The sequence below is a fragment of the Coregonus lavaretus genome, assembly GCF_964263955.1.
Source record: "Coregonus lavaretus genome assembly, chromosome: 39".
Taxonomy (NCBI): Eukaryota; Metazoa; Chordata; class Actinopteri; order Salmoniformes; family Salmonidae; genus Coregonus; species Coregonus lavaretus.
The window spans coordinates 4,182,913-4,198,456 of record NC_140026.1 but is presented as its reverse complement, the minus strand read 5'-3'; the positions used below and the strand labels follow the sequence as shown (position 1 = coordinate 4,198,456).

Below are 15,544 nucleotides of genomic sequence, written 5' to 3'. Positions count from 1 at the left end.
TGCCTTCTACTGCGAGACTACTGAGACTTGTTATTTAGCATAAACACTCAAGGACGAAAATATATAATATGAAACCCAGAGTTCATTAGGTATATAGAATAAATACAGTGACGGTGCACATTAGCAGAGAACCTCAACCAGACAATCAGGCTCAGTAGCCCCGTTTATACCTGCCGCTTATATGCGATCTTGTCCTGATCATGTCTTGATCTTGTCCTGATCCTGTCCTTATCTTGATCTTGTCCTGATCTTGTCCTGATCCTGTCCTGATCTTGTCCTGATCTTGTCCTGATCCTGTCCTTATCTTGTCCTGATATCCTGATCCTGTCCTTATCTTGCCCTTATCTTGTCCTGATCTTGTCCTGATCTTGCCAGTTTATACTTATAAGATCTGATCAAAATCAGTTCACAGTGCGTCTTTAAATCATCTACACCTTTCTAAAAATGTGGATACAATCAGACTGAGGACAACATCAGGACAAATGATGCATGTTAGCTGTAGCCCACATGATACAATGAGAAATAACTGTCTTTTCATTTGCTTGGTGAAGATAAAGGCAATGTAGAAATACTTTCACATTTTACACTGTAGTTTCTCTCCCCCATCCCTCCTTTCCATAATCTCCCTCCTCCTCCTCTCCCCCTCCTCCTCCCTCTCTCCCTCATCCTCCCTATCCATCCTCTCTCACACACTGACAAACACCAGGCGTGCGGTGTAGGTCGGCCAGGTAGAGCAGGAAGTTGAGAGTTGTGAGCACGGCAACCTGGTCTCCAACTCCTCCCTCATAGACACACATACACAGTCTACACACACTGTTGATTCTCAGACCTACTTCACCCCTACAACTGACACACATCATCATCATTCATGACACTGATAACCATAGCTGTACCCCCGGCTACTCCACCTACATACACCACTGATAGCCCTAGCACAAGACACCACAGTCCACAAAGGTGGCAAACACTCAGTGGAGAAGAAGCTAACATTGTCGTCTTGTGTGACTCCAATGGCAAGTTCCTCAGTGAAAGACGTCTGTTTCAAGGGTAAAAAGTGAAGAAGATCAGAAGTCCAATGACATTCTGCCCTGGGACTCTTGTCAGAACACAGAGTACACAGTGGCAGAATACCTGACCACTGTGACTGACCCAAAATTAAGGAAAGCTTTGACTATGTACAGACTCAGTGAGCATAGCCTTACTATTGAGAAAGGCCGCCGTAGGCAGACCTGGCTCTCAAGAGAAGACAGGCCATGTGCACACTGCCCACAAAATGAGGTGGAAACTGAGCTGCACTTCCTAACCTCCTGCCAAATGTATGCCCATTTTAGAGAAACATATTTCCCTCAGATTACACAGACCCACAAAGAATTTGAAGACAAATCCAATTTTGATAAACTCCCAATGTATTAGGTGAAACACCACAGTGTGCCATCACAGCAGCACGATTTGTGACCTGTTGCCACAAGAAAAGGGCAACCTGCGAAGAACAAATACCAAATACAACCCATATTTATGTTTATTTGTTTTCCCTTTTGTACTTTAACTATTTGCACATCGTTACAACACTGTACATAGCCATAATATGACATTTGAAATGTCTCTATTCCTTTGAAACTTTTGTGAGGGTAATGTTTGCTGTTAATTTATGATTATTTGTTTCACTTTTGTTTATTATCTAGTTCACTTGCTTTGACAATGTAAACATATGTTTCCCATGCCAATAAAGCCCTTTGAATTGAATTGAAAGAGAGAGAGAGAGAGAGAGAGAGAGAGAGAGAGAGAGAGAGAGAGTGAGAGAGAGAGAGAGAGAAAGAAAGAAATAGCTGTGACTAAAGGGGACATTATAATTTATAAAACAAACAAATTCTAGAAGTAATTAAATGAATGCTATAGCCAATCCCAGTGAGTTGTAAGTATGCACGTTAATAACAACCAATTGAGAGAGTAAGAGAGAGAGAGACAACAAGCGATTTAAAACCTTTTAAACCCTTTATTATTAAGCCCCTGAACAGTAGCATCAGTTACTTTATCTATTCTTCACTACAATAGATAGCAGATTATAAACACCATACATCTCCAAAGATTTCATACAAAATTAAGCAAATTACTGAGTTACTGAGTGTCAGATCTACAGATTAGCAAAGCTGTTTATTGTTTGGCAAACAGCCCCATCAGCTGGACAGGTTTATGATGGTTGATTGAGCAATATGTGCTACACATGAGCAAACTACCCGAATTAAATCGGCCAATGATCAGTTAAGGGAAAATCCTAACTTCCTCTTAAGTAAAATGTCCACTTAGTCTCCCATTGACATCAATTGCATGACTAACGCTTTGAACACACCGACAGTGTCATTGCGTTTTGGTACACCAGAAGTACATTCATTTCCAATTGAACGCTGCATTAATCTTGAACGCTGCATTAATCTTGAACGCTGCGTTAATCTTGCAGCATTGCGTTGCAGAGGCAGTTGCGGTGTGTTCTGTGTGGTGCATATGTTGGATTTATCGAACGTATACGTCAAACTGTATGCGTAAACGGGTTGACAGAAATGGTAGCAGAAGGTGAATGTTGAACTTTTGTTGCACACATATCTAGATGATGCTGCATACTATTTTGTGCAACGCCGCAGTCGGTGTGTTCAAAGCGTAAGTGAAAATTTGACTTGGCGCGGAGGTTAGGATTCTCCCCTAAGTATGTATGACTACATGTTACACACTAACTACATGTTAGTGAGGATTATTGATGAATACTAATGTTCAGTATTGTACATGAAATTGAACATATATTGTGCTGAATCTGAATGTACTAGATTACAAATGTAAAGGAAATAAATAGCCAAAGATCAAATCAGAAAAGAGCATTATAAAGCTTCACTCTAGCATGGTTACCTCTAACAGTTTACACAGCTCTGAAGTATCATTAGTGTGCTGGTAACAAACCCCAGACTCATTATAGAGGGGCTGAGTGAATGTTGTCTGATCTCTATGGAGGAGGGTCATTGTGTCAGAAACTCTTGATGAATATGAACATATAAGATTAAAACATAGTGTTTTATCAAAGTATATTTAATTCCTTCAATCTCTAAAGATAAACAGTGAAGGAATTATATAGCTAAATATAAATTATTTGAGAAAAATAATTGCACAAAAACAGATCATGTTGAATCATCAATCTGGTTTGTGGATTTCTACAGTTTACACAGCTCTGCAGTACCAGTAAGATAAAACCCAGGATAGAGAGGCTGAGTGAATGTGGTCCTGACTGTGTGGAGGAGGGTCATTGTGTCAGAAGAGACGCTGTAGAAGGAAAGTGTACCTGCCTTGTGATCCAGGTAAACTCCTACTCTGGAGGACAGAGGGCCTGATACTTTAGTAAAAACAGTATTGTGAAAGAAACAATAACCATTCCTAGTGCACCGTAAACTCCAGGACTTTTTATGTAGCCAGAATAAGGAGTCATCACCTGACCCTCTGCTGATGTCTTTATAGGAGACTGCTGTATGAACAGTGTGACCACTCCACTCAACCTCCCAGTAACAGCGTCCAGACAGACCCTCTCTACACAGCACCTGAAACCACCCAGTGAACCTTTCTGGATGGTCAGGATATGGATGGGGTTGTCTTGTACATGTCACCTTTCTGTTCTCCTCAGACAGGGTGAGGTGTTTGTTTGCTGTGTTTGGGTCCAGTGTGAGCTGACAGGAGTCTAGGAGAAGAGCAGAGCAGAGACCAATGAGGGGAGATAGATATAACAATCAGTTAAGTCAGATACTGTCTTTGATTATAGCAGAGTAGAGATTATAGCAATATGAGAATCAGACAAGCAGCTAACTAGTCTGACTATATCTACTATTGTTATATATGTATATCTTAGGGCTTGTGAGGAGTGTCAGTAAATAGAGACTGTTAGTTATTTCAGGATAAAGAGCACACAATTAAATACAACAATTTAATGTATCTCTGTGAGAGATAAAGAGACTCACATTGTAAGAATTGTTCTCTGGTCTTGGGTTCTGGAGGCAGTAAAACATCCACTGTTTTCACTACAGACACACAAACACATTCACAGAGAGAGGGAATGTTACTATTACCATACCATATTGCATGTATAAATGTACATAAGTTATTATTTAACATTATTTATCCTTTTAGTATTATTTTCAACCCACCTGTACTGGAAATCTTGGTCCATTCTCCTTTAAGGAGGTTTTCTAGTTTCTCTCTCAGCTCAGACACAGACTTACTCACATCTCTGAAGTACTGAAGAGGATGGACAACAATGCTGGGTAAGTCTGAAGATACACTGGGTATGGAGAGAGACTGAAAACTCTGGAGAAAAAGAGAGAGAGAGAGAGAGAGAGAGAGAGAGAGAGAGAGAGAGAGAGAGAGAGAGAGAGAGAGAGAGAGAGAGAGAGAGAGAGCAGAAGATTAAGAAACTGTATATCTTCATTATGGATCGATGTAGCCTATAGTTATTGTACAAAGATAGTTTAGTAAGTTACCTGGAGGAAATGGATGTGATCCTCTGTGTGTGAAAGCTGCTCCAGCTCAGTGTTTCTCCTCCTCAGCTTAGCCACCTCCTGCTCCAGTTGTTTCAGGAGTTCTTCAACTCGACTCACTTCAGCCTTCTCCTGGGCTCTGATCAACTCCTTCACCTCAGAGCGTCTTCTCTCAATGGAGCGGATCAGCTCAGTAAAGACCCTCTCACTGTCCTCCACTGCTGCTTGTGCAGAGCTCTGTTGTACGATAGAGAGAGAGAGAGAGAGAGAGAGAGAGAGAGAGAGAGAGAGAGAGAGTCTATTTCACTTGCTTTGGCAATGTAAACTGTTACAGGAGTGGGTCGCAGTTCCGGAGCGAACCACTAGGTCTCATCCTCCGACAACCATAGGCACCTCCTCACTCACAGTCGGGACTAATTATCTGCCTATTGGTGCCACCTGTGGCTATCTGATTCACCTGTGTATTTATGCCCGCACTTCCCTGTGTTCCCTTGCTCAGATTTCTCTGCTAGTTCCTTGATGCCAAGCAGTACATATCATTGTTAGATCACGTAACAGAGTTACAGGTACTCGAGAAGTGTTCTCCCTGTGTCATTGTGTTTTTCCAGTCAGAATTAGTATTTCGTATTGTTTGCTGTCAGCCTGTTTTTTGGAGACCTATGTGCTCCTCATTTGTTTTCGTGTATAGTCCGTTATTTTGTATCCTGGCTTTTGGACCACCAGTAAAGATCCTTGTTTCGCCATCTCTGCCAACTGCCTACTGTCTATCCTGCACCACACCTGGGTCACACCTCACACCAACCCTTACAGAAAACTGAGCCAATATGGACCCAGCGGAGGCAGCACAGTATCATAGCGCATTGGCAGCGCAGGGAGCCATGCTGGATCAGCATGACCGCAGCCTGCAGCAGATCATCGAGAATCTCCGCCAGCTGACGATCACCATTCAGAGCCAGGTGGACACCCAACCAGCCCCAGCAGCCGGAGTTCACCCAGGAGTTACGCAAGGTGTTCGACACCTCTTGTCGGCAGGGTGACCGTTCGGTGGCGAACTACTCCGTGGAGTTCCGGACCCGGGCTCGAGAGGCAGGATGGGAGGAGGCCGCCCTGGTGATCCTGTACGCGCAGGGGCTATCAGAGGGGATGAAGGATGAACTCTCCTTCAGGGCACTGCCTGAGCAACTGGACGGTCTCGTCGACCTCTCGGTGCGGGTGGACAATCGGCGTCGTGAGAGGGCGTACGAGAGAGGCATGACGCAAGGCTCAATTCAGGGAGGAGACGCCTCAGGAGGAGGCTATGCTGCCGGTTGCGGAGCGCTTGTCCCGGATAGAGAGGCAAAGGCGTCTGCCGCAGGGACGTTTCCGGTACTGCGGCCACGCAGGTCACCACGGCGACTCATGCCCGTAGAACCCGGGAAGGCTCGCTGGTATCGGGAGGGGTGCTAGCGAGCCGGAACCAAAACCCCAACTCCAGAGATGCCTTTTCTTTTTTTTTCGGGGGGGTAGATCAGCATAATATTGCAGATATATTGTAACTTCCATCAATGTAATTGTCTGCATGACTTCCAATCCCCATGTTTTTTTATATACATACAGTGAGGGGAAAAAGTATTTGATCCCCTGCTGATTTTGTATGTTTGCCCACTGACAAAGACATGATCAGTCTATAATTTTAATGGTAGGTTTATTTGAACAGTGAGAGACAGAATAACAACAAAAAAATCCAGAAAAACGCATGTCAAAAATGTTATAAATTTATTTGCATTTTAATGAGGGAAATAAGTATTTGACCCCTCTGCAAAACATGACTTAGTACTTGGTGGCAAAACCCTTGTTGGCAATCACAGAGGTCAGACGTTTCTTGTAGTTGGCCACCAGGTTTGCACACATCTCAGGAGGGATTTTGTTCCACTCCTCTTTGCAGATCTTCTCCAAGTCATTAAGGTTTCGAGGTTGACGTTTGGCAACTCGAACCTTCAGCTCCCTCCACAGATTTTCTATGGGATTAAGGTGCTTCTTCTTGAGCCACTCCTTTGTTGCCTTGGCCGTGTGTTTTGGGTCATTGTCATGCTGGAATACCCATCCACAACCCATTTTCAATGCCCTGGCTGAGGGAAGGAGGTTCTCACCCAAGATTTGACGGTACATGGTCCCATCCATCGTCCCTTTGATGCGGTGAAGTTGTCCTGTCCCCTTAGCAGAAAAACACCCCCAAAGCATAATGTTTCCACCTCTATGTTTGATGGTGGGGATGGTGTTCTTGGGGTCATAGGCAGCATTCCTCCTCCTCCAAACACGGCGAGTTGAGTTGATGCCAAAGAGCTCGATTTTGGTCTCATCTGACCACAACACTTTCACCCAGTTCTCCACTGAATCATTCAGATGTTCATTGGCAAACTTCAGACGGACATGTATATGTGCTTTCTTGAGCAGGGGGACCTTGCGGGTGCTGCAGGATTTCAGTCCTTCACGGCGTAGTGTGTTACCAATTGTTTTCTTGGTGACTATAGTCCCAGCTGCCTTGAGATCATTGACAAGATCCTCCCGTGTAGTTCTGGGCTGATTCCTCACCGTTCTCATGATCATTGCAACTCCACGAGGTAAGATCTTGCATGGAGCCCCAGGCCGAGGGGGATTGACAGTTATTTTGTGTTTATTCCATTTGCGAATAATCGCACCAACTGTTGTCACCTTCTCACCAAGCTGCTTGGCGATGGTCTTGTAGCCCATTCCAGCCTTGTGTAGGTCTACAATCTTGTCCCTGACATCCTTGGAGAGCTCTTTGGTCTTGGCCATGGTGGAGAGTTTGGAATCTGATTGATTGATTGCTTCTGTGGACAGGTGTCTTTTATACAGGTAACAAACTGAGATTAGGAGCACTCCCTTTAAAAGTGTGCTCCTAATCTCAGCTTGTTACCTGTATAAAAGACACCTGGGAGCCAGAAATCTTTCTGATTGAGAGGGGATCAAATACTTATTTCCCTCATTAAAATGCTAAATATATATACAGTGGGGGGAAAAAAGCATTTAGTCAGCCACCAATTGTGCAAGTTCTCCCACTTAAAAAGATGAGAGAGGCCTGTAATTTTCATCATAGGTACACGTCAACTATGACAGACAAAATGAGAAAATCCAGAAAATCACATTGTAGGATTTTTAATGAATTTATTTGCAAATTATGGTGGAAAATAAGTATTTGGTCAATAACAAAAGTTTCTCAATACTTTGTTATATAACCTTTGTTGGCAATGACACAGGTCAAATGTTTTCTGTAAGTCTTCACAAGGTTTTCACACACTGTTGCTGGTATTTTGGCCCATTCCTCCATGCAGATCTCCTCTAGAGCAGTGATGTTTTGGGGCTGTCGCTGGGCAACACAGACTTTCAACTCCCTCCAAAGATTTTCTATGGGGTTGAGATCTGGAGACTGGCTAGGCCACTCCAGGACCTTGAAATGCTTCTTACGAAGCCACTCCTTCGTTGCCCGGGCGCTGTGTTTGGGATCATTGTCATGCTGAAAGACCCAGCCACGTTTCATCTTCAATGCCCTTGCTGATGGAAGGAGGTTTTCACTCAAAATCTCACGATACATGGCCCCATTCATTCTTTCCTTTACACGGATCAGTCGTCCTGGTCCCTTTGCAGAAAAACAGCCCCAAAGCATGATGTTTCCACCCCCATGCTTCACAGTAGGTATGGTGTTCTTTGGATGCAACTCAGCATTCTTTGTCCTCCAATCACGACGAGTTGAGTTTTTACCAAAAAGTTATATTTTGGTTTCATCTGACCATATGACATTCTCCCAATCCTCTTCTGGATCATCCAAATGCACTCTAGCAAACTTCAGATGGGCCTGGACATGTACTGGCTTAAGCAGGGGGACACGTCTGGCACGTTACAAAATATTACTTTTTGGTAAAAACTCAACTCGTCGCGTTTGGAGGACAAAGAATGCTGAGTTGCATCCAAAGAACACCATACCTACTGTGAAGCATGGGGGTGGAAACATCATGCTTTGGGGCTGTTTTTCTGCAAAGGGACCAGGACGACTGATCCGTGTAAAGGAAAGAATGAATGGGGCCATGTATCGTGAGATTTTGAGTGAAAACCTCTTTCCATCAGCAAGGGCATTGAAGATGAAACGTGGCTGGGTCTTTCAGCATGACAATGATCCCAAACACACCGCCCGGGCAACGAAGGAGTGGCTTCGTAAGAAGCATTTCAAGGTCCTGGAGTGGCCTAGCCAGTCTCCAGATCTCAACCCCATAGAAAATCTTTGGAGGGAGTTGAAAGTCCGTGTTGCCCAGCGACAGCCCCAAAACATCACTGCTCTAGAGGAGATCTGCATTGAGGAATGGGCCAAAATACCAGCAACAGTGTGTGAAAACCTTGTGAAGACTTACAAAAAACGTTTGACCTGTGTCATTGCCAACAAAGGGTATATAACAAAGTATTGAGAAACTTTTGTTATTGACCAAATACTTATTTTCCACCATAATTTGCAAATAAATTCATAAAAAATCCTACAATGTGATTTTCTGGATTTTATTTTCTCATTTTGTCTGTCATAGTTGACGTGTACCTATGATGAAAATTACAGGCCTCTCTCATCTTTTTAAGTGGGAGAACTTGCACAATTGTTGGCTGACTAAATACTTTTTTCCCCCCCTGTATATCCCAGAGCCCAACTCAAGAAAGGACCTGATTTACGAGTTGTAACATACAGTTACAGCTGATTGAGAAAGCATGCCAGATTGAGCAGAAATTGACAACAATGTCAGATTTGATTAATCTACTTAATCTATGTCAAGTCCTACGTGATGGAGATCAGATCCACCCTCTTCACCTGAGACACAAACACTCTGGTCCCCCGTTGTAACCATTTTTCCCAAGCATCTCCGTGCAGTCAGACCTTTGATTATTTTGTGCCACCTGGGCCACAATGATAAACCCCCTCTCTGATTGTCCGAGTGTGACCCCCTCCCCATGGGTTATTGCAGCCAGTGTTGCCAGCACTGCCTCTACCTGGGTGGGGGTACCCCACCGGAATCCCCACCGGCTAAGTAAAAGGTCGTCAATGTTCTCATTAGCAGCTTTGAGAATTTCCTTGTTTATAATGCTCTCCAATCAGGGGGCTCTAGCTTTGTAGGACCAACCCTGCCAGGCAGGCTCAGAATCTTGAGGGGGCTGTGCTGCTCAAGTAGGTCTCTGACCGCATTTATTTCTCTGTTTAGGCTGCATACTCACAGCAGGTCCATAAAAGAGATGGGAACTTCTCTTTGGTGTATGGGTCACTCAGGTGGGTGTCCAGGATATAGGGTTGGGGATCTTTCCATCATGATAGGACATTACAAAATTTGATTAGATGTATACTATATTTAAAAATGTATATCCCTCATCTACACAAAATTGAAAGTTCTCTCTCACTACCCCTGCTCATAGACACCCGTCGGCTCTAGGATATGCAACCATTTCCCCTCTCACTCAATTAACACCGCACCTTTCCAAACACAAAAATGCACACCACATGGTTGACTGCGGAGGAAATGGGCCGAGCGTGCAAACGCACCCACATCCCACACCTGCTGCAAGGGGGAAAGGACGCCTGGGAGAACACAGGACCAACCCCAACAACCGTCTGCCAAAACAACAATTTCCTGCCAAAAAAGCCATGTTCTAATTACAGGAGTGGGTCGCAGTTCCGGAGTGACCCACTAGGTGTCATCCTCCGACAACCATAGGCACCTCCTCACTCACAGTCGTGACTAATTATCTGCCTATTGGTGTCACCTGTGGCTATCTGATTCACCTGTTTATTTATGCCCTCACTTCCCTTGCTCAGTTTTGTCTGCTAGTTCCTTGATATCAAGCAGTACGTATCAGTGCCGGATCACGTGATGGAGTTACAGGTCCTCGAGAAGTCATTATGTTTTTCCAGTCAGAATGAGTATTTCGTATTGTTTGCTGTCAGCCTGTTTTTTGGAGACCTATGTGCTCCTCATTTGTTTTTGTGTATAGTCCGTTGTTTTGTATCCTGGCTTTTGGACCACCAGTAAAGATCCTTGTTTCACCATCCTTGCCTACTGTTTCCCATGCCAATAAAGCCCTTAAATTGAATTGAAAGAGCGAGAGAAGGGTCCATGTTAAGCAGTCTATTCACTCTCTTACTCAGAGCCCTGTTCCCCTCAGTGGGATTAAAGAGTGGCCTCTCTCTCATTTACTGGAGGAGGGAAGTGACATTTTGCGTCTCCTCTGATCAATAATAATAATACTCACCTTGAGAGACTCCTCAACCTGTTTGAGCTCCTTCAGAACCTTCTCTCTCTCCTGGACTCTCTGCTGGAACTTCTGCTGACTCATCCCCAGCTGCCTCTGTGGAGATACACTCTTCATTTAGCTATCAACCTACACTGATGTCAATGTTTTTATGTCAAAATACTATGATACCATATTGCACGGCCAATAGTCCAATAGTATGGTAATATCCTTACAAACATACAGCTAATGGCATAGGGCCCATAGAGAATAGGGCAGTCTCTTTGGAAGTCTCTTTAAAAGTCATTATCTATGTTGTTAAATACTGTATATGATTATAGCGTTACAGTACGTCTCATCGAGCTTTGACTGAACTTTGATGATGGTGTTTGACGACAACAACTTTATTTTAATTTTTTATTTTAACCTTCATTTAATGGTGATACATTTGGAGAATCTTTTGGAGAATCTTTTTCATGTGAATAACTAACTACATATGTTTCTCTCATATTCAAACAGCCTTCCCATTGTATCTTTACATATTTGTTAATCTCCAACAAGTTGTTCTGGTCTTACCTGTTTCTCAGTCCTCTCTGCTGCAGCTGACACTGTATCATGACCTTTATGTTCATCCATCACACACAGTAGACAGATACACTGCTGATCAGTACGACAGTAAACCTCCAGCAGTTTGTCATGATGAGAGCAGATCTTCTCCTGCAGTTGTGTGGTGGCTTTGACCAGCTTGTGCTTCTTTAGTCCAGGAATTTCATAGTGAGGTTGGAGGTGAGTCTCACAGTAAGACACCAGACACATCATACAGGCAGTGGCGGCTCCTGAAAAAATTCTCAGGGGGGGCAATTTTTCTGATGATTTAGGTGACCTACACACATTTTAAAAAAGATATGTCCAGCAACAACATGAAGACAGGGGCAGCATATAAGTCAATACCAGAAGCATTTATTGACTGATCTCAAAAGTGTTGGCTTACCAGGGTTGGTGGAGCCCTCAGTTTCATCTTTGCCTCGCAAAGCTAACTCAAACACTCCGCAAAACTTCACACACTGGATTAGCCGGCTGAGGATGTGGCGGTTCTTGCTAATGTCGTAGTAAATATATTTGTTATAGTGAATATGGAATATGATATGTTGAGTAAAATGTTGTGCTAAGATCTATTTAGGTCAGGAGCTGGTTATAAGTTCTGTTCCTATCCAATAACAATGGACAAAAGGGTCCTATCTTGTCAGCCTTGTCAGCAGGTGGCCAAGGACAACACCCACGCCATAGGCCTCTCAGTTCTTCCAACTCACGAGTTCTTGCTCTGAGGACACACACACACACACACACACAAACACACACACACACACATCATCACTGTTAAACACACACACACACACACACACACACACATCATCACTGTTAAACACACACACACAAAAATCCCCTCTCTTAGGCTGAACATTTGAAGACAGAGAACCCGACTCAGAGCCAATGCAACAGTGACAGTAGCCTGGAGGGGACCTCGCCCAACTCATCAGGACCAATCAGAAGATCAGAACTACTAGATTCAACCTACTTCATTTATTGCATAAAATGTCTGCACAGTGCACACAATGTTTCGGGGCTCTCTTCAGATAATAATAATAATAATAATAATATGCCATTTAGCAGACGCTTTTATCCAAAGCGACTTACAGTCATGCGTGCATACATTTTTGTGTATGGGTGGTCCCGGGGATCGAACCCACTACCTTGGCGTTACAAGCGCCGTGCTCTACCAGCTGAGCTACAGAAAGTGGATACTCATGGATGCGCATCGCAATTGTAAAATGTCAACACAATTGGAGACACCACGTCATTTTTGGAGACATGTTATTGACAGTAAACTATTGTAGATGCGACTGCTAACTAAATAAAACATTTTAGCTGGCTAGCTAATCATCTTAGCTAAATGTGGGGCAAACAATTCAGTTATTTACCGTTAATTTGAGGGATTGGGGTGAAAGAAATCGAGTTACATAGTGATACTTTACGATATACTGTATTGACAATATCGCAATATTTTAGCGCTAGTTGGCTGTACCTGCACCAAAACACCATTATTGTTCCTTCATAGCTTGTTCTCAATCTTTTCACATTGGGAGCCAATTTGTTTTCAGCACTTTTATTTCCATGACTGATCAAAACTCGTTCTCATGGCTTTCTGATCCCTCTGCAACAGACATATGGTGCGCAATAAAATCACAGTATCGAATCGCAATACGTATAGAATCATGAGACTCGCAATGCATATATCTTATCGTGAGGTTCCTGGCAATTCCCAGCCCAAGTTCATTTGCCACAACAAATCTCTTCGCTAGCAAACGCGATGTCTTCTCCAAAACGGCAATGTGTCTCCAGCAATGTTTACTTTTTTGACGTTCTATGGCATCTCCACTTTCCAAGCATATATGACCACATGTAATATTTTGGTAAGTGATGCAAATAGTGAACTATGTAGGGCCAGGATGTAAAATATATGTAGCTGCAGCAATTTCTCTTATCTGATATGGTAAGTAATGGGGCTTAATGTATAGCTCCCTAAGAGTTTGACGAACGGGTCCGTGCACGCGATTCCAGATATCTTTACCTCTGAATAAACTGCCTTTATTATACCATATCCACCCTGTCCAAAGTCTCTACTTGGTCTCAGTTCTCCAGTAAACTTGTGATTATCAACACTAACCTCATCGTTGTGGCGGCGGACAGCTAGCCTGTATCCCTCATCCAGTTGAGTGGCAATGTTATTTTTCCGTTCGTACCAATTTTTGGAAAATCCTCGGGTGTAGGACTTTCCGCCTTTAGTAGAAACCTGTTGAATTATTAAATTTGGTCTGGGAGGTCCTAATTGTTTCGTTGCCAATTTATCTTCATTTGTTCGCCGACAAAAAGGAACTTCTTTCAAAGACACAATCGAGTTGCATACCCGCTCTTTTCTTAGTTACGTTCATGGTTACGTTACGTATGACGAAAGCGCGTAAGTGCAAGCCCTCAGACACCCATTGAGATTGTATTGAAAGCTCTGAAATTTGAAAAAAATAGATTTTACATGGGAGTCTATGACAGACTTCTGGGCGATTTTCAACCTGACTGAAATCGCCCCAAAAGGGGGGGTGGCCATTTGAAGCACGACTTTAGCATGATTGGACATTTAGTGGCAGTGTGGCACTGTGGCAGATTAGACGTCTAGATTACAACACTGATAACTACTGTTGCCGTGATATAATTGATTAGAAAAAAAATCCCTTCCTTTTCCCGTTTGGCAGTGCGTCGCCCATATCGCCCTATTGAACAGGCCGCCCCTGCATACAGGACATGAGGGCTTTCTGCTTTCTGGTCCCAGTGCAGAAATCACAGGCCACATCTCCAGGTCCAGCATAGCACAGAGCAGGAGGGGGAGCAGCCTGGAGTCCTGTCTTCTTCAGTTTCTCCACCATCTCAGTTATTTTTCATCAAAGTAGGCCTTGGAGTGAAGGTTTTTCTGCACTGAGGGCAGCTGTAGACCCCCTTCAGATCCTCCTGATCGCAGCAGCCCTCAATACAGCTGCTACAGTAACTGTGTCCACAGGGGATGGAGACCGGCTCCTTCAGTAGATCCAGTCAGATAGAACAACAACAGAGCTGGTCCTGGTTCAGCAGAGTTCCTTGTTGAGCCATTTGGACTGTTGTTCACTCTCACACAGACAGACAACACAGAGACTGATCAGTTTAGTTTCCTCATAAGAGAGTGTGGGAGTGGTTCTGGTGGGAGAGGTTCTGCCAGAGGGGCGGGGTTAGAGTAGCCTGGATGACAGTCTGTTTCTGCTATCTTGCCAACTCATTATGGAATTATCATGGAAAACATGTTTGGATAGATAATGACAATGGAGTAGGCAAAAGCACAAACATGTCTGAGAGAGAGAGCGAGAGAGAGAGTGACATACAGACAGACACAAAGAGAGAGACGGACAGATAGACAGAGGCGTCTTGCACCCCAAAAATCTGAGGGGGAACAAAGTATGTGAGGAGGCTTGAGGGAAGTCCAGAGGGAGCTAGGCCGCCAGTCCGGAAGTTGGAGAAACTTGCATTTTTCAAACACCTGAATCTGCTTTTTCCTGCAATCTAGAGCCACGCTCGTTATGTTTAATTATATTTTTATAATATGTCAATTCTTTGCCATATTTAAGCATACCTCTTGAGCAGTCTGTATCCTCCTGACTGGTGGTTCTCTTTTTAAATAAACTTACTATGCTTCTCTGCATCTCTGCTAAAATCTGGGTAATTGATTGAAAGGAATTATTCAGTACATTTAGTTATTGCTTGTTTTTCTAAAGTCTACCAACCTTGCCAGCAGCCATGCCAGCTAATATACTATAGTTCGACAAGTTAGCTACTCTAGAAATGGCTTCTTGGTAGCTAGTTCTGAGGTTGGGAGATTGGGAACCTATCTGGGCTAGCTAAATTAAACTTCATAAAATTGCTAGTTGGCTAGTATTATTACAGAGAAACAACAACAAAATAAAATACAACATTTAAACAGTACAAATCTGTGCCCCCTATCGGCATGACTCCTCAGGAGAGAGATGAGACTGATCCGTTTCGTTTTCTCAGAAGAGTGTGTGGGAGGGGTCAGAGGGAAGGAGGGAGGAGAGAGAGAGAAAGAGAGAGACAACCTAGATTTAAACGCTTTTTAAAACTTTATTATTAACCCCCTAAACAGTAGCATCAGATAATTTATCTATTTTCACTATAGATAGAAGATTTTA

The 15,544-nt window shown here is 43.5% G+C and overlaps 1 protein-coding gene across 1 annotated transcript; it reads right to left on the bottom strand.

Annotated features, from left to right (window-relative positions):
- Positions 1 to 3,194: 3,194 nt before the first annotated feature.
- On the bottom strand, positions 3,195 to 5,045 carry LOC311112653 (tripartite motif-containing protein 16-like protein; the record flags this gene model as incomplete). The annotated part of the gene is made up of 3 exons (XM_084155795.1): positions 3,195 to 3,712; positions 3,990 to 4,049; positions 5,039 to 5,045. The coding sequence occupies 3 exons, from the start codon at positions 5,043 to 5,045 to the stop codon at positions 3,195 to 3,197; spliced, it is 585 nt and encodes a 194-aa protein (XP_084011921.1).
- Positions 5,046 to 15,544: the final 10,499 nt, after the last annotated feature.